Source organism: Sinocyclocheilus anshuiensis, unplaced genomic scaffold (assembly GCF_001515605.1).
Source record: "Sinocyclocheilus anshuiensis isolate Anshui unplaced genomic scaffold, SAMN03320099.WGS_v1.1 scaffold532, whole genome shotgun sequence".
Classification (NCBI taxonomy): domain Eukaryota; kingdom Metazoa; phylum Chordata; class Actinopteri; order Cypriniformes; family Cyprinidae; genus Sinocyclocheilus; species Sinocyclocheilus anshuiensis.
Genome location: NW_015555819.1, coordinates 1,597,052 through 1,604,772, shown reverse-complemented (window position 1 = coordinate 1,604,772; position 7,721 = coordinate 1,597,052). Strand labels below are relative to the sequence as shown.

At 37.7% G+C, this 7,721-nt stretch overlaps 1 protein-coding gene across 1 annotated transcript in view; it reads right to left on the bottom strand.

Annotated features, from left to right (window-relative positions):
- Positions 1–7,721, bottom strand: part of LOC107675287 (39S ribosomal protein L23, mitochondrial-like) — a 25,171-nt gene that overhangs the window by 14,779 nt on the left and 2,671 nt on the right. Inside the window, exons 2-3 of the mRNA XM_016469586.1 lie at positions 7,514–7,636; positions 2,649–2,731 (exon numbers count right to left, since the gene is read on the bottom strand). Coding sequence (XP_016325072.1) covers positions 2,649–2,731; positions 7,514–7,636 — 206 coding nt within the window. The remainder of the gene's footprint in view (positions 1–2,648; positions 2,732–7,513; positions 7,637–7,721) is intronic.

The following is a 7,721-nucleotide window of genomic DNA, read 5'->3' as shown; positions in this document are numbered from 1 at the left end:
ATTACTGATTACTCCTTTTAAAAGTAATCACGTTACTGTTCTGATTACTTTATTTCAAAAGTAAATAGTAATTAGTTACATTACTAGCTACGTTACTTTTTTCTCCATGAAATGTATGAAATCCCAGCATACACGCTCCTGATTAATATTTGTTATTAAAGCATCAACATTCACAGAACACTGTTATTTTTAACTAAAGCAAGCGGCTGCTGCATGCATGGTTTGGTATGGCAGAATGCAAGCAAAGAGCGCTGCATTTATAATCTCTAAAAGACATCTCAGTTCATCGCAATCTCACAAATCTCTGTTATAACACTATAAATATATGCATAATGAATCTTTCATAATGTCTACAATTCGTGTGTTATAATGAGAGGATTCGTGAGCACGCAGATTTCAGCACTGCATTGCTCAACGCTGCAAACACGTGTTCTAGCCTAAATAGAAACTTTGCATACGCTTGCATCTGTTAATCGTTTATATTTTATATTAGTTCATGTTGCTTTTGTGCAATAGATGAATAACAATTTATTTGTTTCAGATATTTTATGTTTAGATATTTCTATTGTGCGGGAGTCCCGTGAATAATTTTATTCTCCAGCATCCCGCACACACACGAGTCTCTGCAGTCACCTATCAAGTCTTGTCCCGCTGTTGCATCCGGTCTCACGGGAGAGCAGGTCTCTAATCCACTGGCACTTGACTCGACAGTGCATGAGCTTCACCCTTTTTACAATCTAGATTATAAATCACTGCATTCTGTCAGCAATGTAACGCGGCAGTAACGTATAAAGACATCAGCTTGTAACTATACTAATTACTATTTTGAAAATTATAACGGGTTAAATTACTCCGTTACTAAAAAAGTAATCCAATTACAGTAACACCTTACTAAGTAATACGTTACTGCCCAACACTGGACTCAGAGCTGTTAAGTACAAGGTCTTGTACCTTTGTGTTTTTGTTATTTTCATTGTCATTTTTGCTTCAATACAAAGTTTGTACTATTGTGATTAACATCATAGCTGGTTGGCTTGGTTCATGGCTTATAGAGCTTTAAACAAAGACGTTTTTAAAATCCATATGTGAAAAATAAATGGAAAAAAATGCAGCTGAAAAAAGGGGCAGGGACTAATGCACTCTATTGTAAGAAGGGGTGGAGTTTATTCGGACAAAATGATTGGAGAAGCATGACATGCTTTGCCAAAAGTCTGATGTTTTACAGGTAGAGGATTATGACATTTCGATTAAAAAAAATGACAAGGTCTAAATAAATAAATAAAACAAAACATATTGAAGGACGACCAACAACATACATTTTCTTTTGAAGATTCTTCTGAATCGTTATATTTCAATGTGATTCTCGCACAAAGCTGTAATGTGGGTTCAGGACCTTTTGAATTTTTTTTGTTATTTTTGGCACCTTACAGATGTGATTCATTATGAACTGTCATTGAAGCTGTGTGAAGATAAAAAAAAAATCTCCTTTTGTGTTGAGCCTACAGGTTTGTAATGGCATGACAGTAAATAACTAAACGAATTAAAAATAAAATGACGAAAGTTTCTGGTTTGGGTGAATTACTCCTATAATAATGACGATAAAAAAATAAAATAAAAAAAACACTGTTGTGTAACACTTCTGGCAAACTTTGTGAAGAAATAAACAGGGCAGGGCATCCTAGGACAACTGTCGACTGGAACGCTACAGCCATGGATGGAGAGATAAGCAGCTGTGAGTGGAATCACGCAAACCACTCCTTCTTTCACTTCCCTCTCCTTCCCTCCCTCAGTGTCTCCCACTTGATCTGAATTCCGCAAAACACAGTTCCCTGAATTAGCCATATGTTTATACATAAAATTCTAACTCCCGCTCGGCTGTCAAGTATCTCCAAAACATCTTGTCAGTATTGATCATTCTCACTGACTAACACTCATACTACCCCTATCTAGGTGACCGACCACCCCAGGAGCGCAAACACAAGTGATAAACATAGAACATTGGCGAGTTGTTGTATAAGGGCTTCATAAAGTTCAGGCCAGTTGATGGCACTGCTGCTGTCAGCTGAGTTTGGCTTGCGTTGTTAGGCAAGTCGACCACAAAACAGAGTGAGCAGAGGTGCAAAAGAGTGAAGGGGGCTCACAAGACATGCTCTCGCATGCAAAAACAGCGGAATGTACTGGAATGGACGAGAATGGAGAGGCCTTGACACTCTTTCTAATCTAGAAAGAGATTATTTCTAATCAATTCATCTTAAAAATGCAACTATTAGAGCACAAGATACTAAAAAGATCTGACACTTGATGCAACTGGAAGTTTAACACCGTAATGTTTCTTTTTCAAATAAAGCTGTGTTATTTAAATTGGTATTACCAATTTACCAACAGAAACGCAAATATAATTTAATAATAAAAAAATAAAAAAAATTTAGTAAACAAAATCATAATCACAATCACCGATACAGTTTTACACTTTTTAACATCAGCCGAGAAATGGCATACATTAAATAGTTTACATCTAAATAGGATAAAATATATTTTTACATTTTGTCTTGTAATAAAATGTTTTAATAAAAACAAACTGCAAAAACCTGCTTTAAAATTTGTAATTAATCACTCTAGATCAAATATAATGACAAAGTTTTACTCACAGTATTGGATCCTTGTGCGTACAGCTGCAACAGGAACGCTGTAGATCTTCTCTAGATAATTTCTGACATCAAACTTGGTCATTCTTGAAGAAAATTGAAACGGATAGAGGTTCAGAGTTGCCATGGAGTAAGAGAACAAAATATGATAATCTATGGCGTATTGAAGTAAGACCTTAAGATTCATGTCATATGGAAGCATTTAATACAGAGATTCCCAACCTTTTTTTGGTCCACAATCCATCTTTTAAGTTCCAAAATTCTTGTGATCCCACAACCCCATCCCACCCACCTACATTACAAAATTAAAGATGAATGCTTTAGAATCTCACAGGTGGCAAATTACGTTCATCTGCATCTCTGGAGACCCTAAGGTTGAGAATCCCATGTTTAAACTCTGTTTTTCGAGGACTGAAATTACGTAAAATGCCTTTTGTGACATGCTTTCATGAACAAACAAAACAAAACAAAACTGTATCATTATGTTTTCAGTTACTGAAAACCCAACGAGAACCATTCAGAAAATATGATGCCGGAGCTAACGGGAAGAACATAATGAACTGCTTTGAAAAACAAGGATGTTTGTTCACAGTCAGTCCATGTAATTTTTTTTTTTTTTGTAAAGGAGAGGGTTTCCAAGAAACCTAACAAACAGATGCTCCTTCGGAAAGAGTATTGTACGCACATCTTTCCAAGTCAGCACCAGAGTGTGATGCTCAGATTTCAATGAAGTTTTGGCCACGTAATTTATGTGAGAGAGGAGATGCATACAAGCGCATTTGTCTGTGTGAAAGTGAGAGAGTGAGGTGATTCCTAGAGAGCAGAGCACTCGAGCCACAGTGAGACGAATAGTTAGTAGACCCAAGTGCTTTCTGAGATCTTGGAGTGGAGAAGGTGAGATCTTTTTCAGTTCCGGCCTCCTGGTGACCTTGACAGTTCTGCCAACAGGAAGGACCTTTGCTTCCCCATCCACGTCTAGTGCTGTATAGAGCTGGAGCATCTGATGGTAATGTATGAGTTAAATGACAAGATCTAATTTTCTGTCTGTCTCTTTTTAGGCTTTTTATGGAGGATTGGGAACGGATGTGGAGTGGAATCGACCCCACATGAGCAGCACAGCTCAATGTGTCTGGAAAATGCATTAAAGGGTTAGTTCACCCAAAAATTTAAATTAGCCCATAAATTACTCACCCTCAAGTCATCCTAGGTGTATATGACTTTGTTCTTTCAGACGAATCCAGTCGGAGTTATATTAAAAATTGTCTTTGATCTTTCAAGCTGTTTAATGGCACTTAGCGTGTGTTGCATTGCTTCAGTCCAAAAGAAGTGAAATAAAAAGCGCTCATCCATTAAAAAAAAAAGTGTCTCACACGGCTCCGGGGGGTGAACAAAGGCCTTCTGTAGCGAATCGATGCATTTTTGTAAGAAAAATATCCATATTCAAAACATAATAATCACTTTAATCTAGTTTGCGGCAACAGTTGTACACGGAAGCAGCTCCGGGCTGATGACGTATGAGGTCAGCGTTTCGCATGAGCCGGTGAGTCTCGTGAAAACCAACGTTTGTTAACAGGAGCAAAGGAAGCAAAGTTTCCTTACTTTAGCAAAGGACCGTTGTTTTGATTCGATCTCTCCCCTGCGCTTCCACGTTCGTCGCTTCTGAGAGGCGCATGCGCAAAGCCAACCGCCCGGAGCTGCTTCCGTGTAGGACTGTTGTAAAAATTATATCTAATTGAAACATGTATTAAAAAGATTTAATATTTTGTTAAATTGTGTAAAAAATACTGTTAAATCGTTGAAATATTAAGTTATAATAGTAAATAGTTTAGGTCAGAGGAGCAAAACAAACTGACTGGACTCGACCCCACAGGAGCTCAATGCATCTGGAAAATGCATTCAAATCACTAGGCCACATGTTTGACACTTTACCTTGGAAGTAGCCACGGGCCGGTATGAGATTTTGACGGTATGATAACCTTAAGCAAAAATATCACGGTGTTGTCGTTACAGCTCTAAAATGTGTTATTTTTAAATGAATGGGTAAAAAAAATAATAATAATAACATTTCGGCTGAACACAATATATTTTGTTTTTGAGCAACATACAGAAAATTAGGAACAGTAGAATTTGTTTATGTTTTCTTTGATTTGTTTCCTAAAAAGAAGAAAAATAAAGACTGGCATCTTTATTTAACCTAAATCTGTAATGTAATAATACCGTGATAAAAGCATTAGCAATTAATCGCAACATGAAAATTTTTTAATATCGGCATATCCCTACTTGCAATAAGACAAAAAACGTCCGGTTGCCGATCACGTAAGTTCCAGGGGCAGCTCCTTAAGTTCGTCCATCATACACACACGTGACTGACCGCTCGCTCGCACCAACAGGAGGAGGAGGGTCGTGTTACTCTCTACACTTCACTCAACCTGAGGGATTCCTACACTTTCAGTCTTTGAGGAGACATGAAAAACAGCGCATACCGCAGGAACGGTATAACAGAAAATATTAGTGGTTTTGAAACCGTGACATTTTCAAATCGCGGTATACCTTGGAACCGGTAATCGGCCCATGCCTACTTGGAAGGCAGAAAAACAAAAGGGTTAGAGTTTTAAATTGCTGTTTAATGTGGGAAATCGAGGTCTGAGTTTGGCCTACGACATATTCCTATCATATTTTCTTTCTTTCGATGATAATTTTGTATCATTTTCAACTTCATCTATCATACAGAGCAGGGTTTCCCAAACTGTGGTTCGCAAACCCCTGTGGGTTCATGACGGAACTGCAGGGAGTTTGTAATAATTGATTATTGTAATATTGTTTTTATTTTAAAATTGTTTATTTACTTTTATTATAAAATTAAAATAAATCCATATAGTGTTGTTGAATTATTGAAATATTAAGTATAAAAAATAAAACAAAATAAAAAAAATAGGTCGGAGAGGTTTGGCCCAAAAACAAAACAAACAAACAACAACAAAAAAACAAACAAAATACAAATGGGAATCTCATACATGAAGACATAACAGTGAAGAGTGACAAGTCATTTAATTGCAATTTTAATAATCACTTAAATTATACTGTAAATTGTTTTATGTGTTTGGACAATGCTTCTCAGTTCCACTCCATAGAATCAATTAAATGAAGCACTCGGCAACACGGTCATGACCTTCAGCAGATGTAAACAGTGCCTTGCGCCTGTGTGGCTTATCTTTTGTAAGCGCTGACGTCTTATAAAGATAGAGACCTCCTAGTTGTTCAATCCTCTCTACTGCGAGATGCGCCCCACCCTTCACACATAAACAGTCCACGCTCATCTCTAAACATGTGCGCTCACACCGCCCATTTCAAAGGCTTTCCAAGTAGGTGACTCAGAAGCAGAGGGACAAAACACTCCAAATTTTGAGGAAATCCAAAAAAAAAAGGGGGATCTTTTGTTAGCCGGTGACCTCTAGGTTACATTCACACCACTGGGACTATAAAGGCGGCAAGAGAGTGGACAAATAGCTTTAACGAACTAAGAAAAGATCATTAAAATGAAATTATTCAAAAAAGAAAGTAAATAAAAAGATGAAAGATGTTGACGATGGATCAAATACTTAAAAGGCCCATAGGATGGTAAATAAACGAGGTTAAACAAATCCTGCAAGTACAAACACTTTGTAAAGAGGCCCTCTTTCACAAAAACAAGTGCTTTGAAATTCTTTGACCCTGATAATCACTATGCAAACCAGGTTGCTTGCCAAAGTGAAGGGTATCTTTGAAAAGTAGAAAGTGAAGAGGGGGATGTTTTAATGATACCTCTGTTGCTTTGTCTACTTTCATACTGTTTGCGATGTGACTGTGTCAAATGCAGCTCCGGAGGAGACAAAACAGTTCTTGATGTCCAATGAGGCGGCAGTGGCTCCAAAACAAGAAAAAAAAAAAACACCTCTTCCTTTGATTGCACAGGCACGAAATGTTTAGATTCAGGTGACAAGGATGCCCGGTGCAGATTGAGACACTTAAGATCACAAAACAGTTTGTAAAAACAAAGGAGTAAAAGCAGGTAAAAAAAAAAAACCTTCCTCTGAGCACTTGCGCATGTGATAACATAGCCCAATTACAAACGTGTGCGGTTTGGAACACATACTGGCGAAATAATAACTGAGGAACAAGGCTCCACCGTCACTGCTTTAGATGTACGCCCTGAGGTTCTCCAGAAGACAAAGCAGACTTTGTCCTCTTTTCTTGTGTGGACTCCGATTAGACCCGTTATTAACAGTCTGACTGCCTGTTTCGTATTACACCGCAGCAATGCAATAATTACGGCTGTATTTTTAGTGACGTTTAACAAACGTCATCAGTAAAGGAACGAGATGTCGGATTTTAAGTAGGTGAAAGAGCTGTAAACAAATCTTGAGAGAGGCAAGGGAGCTCCGAGGCATCATCAGCCATGCAACCGCACACGGAAACGTCATCCCGGGTTTTGTTACGAAATGCTGTGTTGCATCTAACCGGTCTGCAATTATAGTTAAGCATCACTTAAGATGCTTTAATTCTTTGTGATCATCATGCGCAATAAGATTCCCACTCTGCAATTTACAGTGACAAGACGAAATAGATTTGTGGGATTTGTCTGCCACCTAGCGGAAAATAATACAACTACATCATAGTAAACTTTCAACCTAACAGTAACACAATTGGTTTTATTGATGTAAATGACATTAAATACTTACTCCATGGCCACATGTCACTTCACTCACTCACTTCACTAGATTTGTGGGATTTGTCTGCCACCTAGTAGAAAATAATGTAACTACATCATTGTACAATGTTAACATTTGACACAATTGGTATCATCGATGAAAATGACATGAAACACTTACTCCATAGGAATGCGAAACTGTACTGTATCAGGTGGCTGTTCTTTGCCGGGTCTGACCAGGGTCAGATTGAAGGTGGGCCGGAATATTCTCAGCTGTGGGTTACCAAGCTGGTATAAAGGATATCTGAACAAATAGGGAAATTACATCAAATAAATTAAAGGAAATTACCATTCCATTTATTCATATTCCAATGTATTATCATAGAACT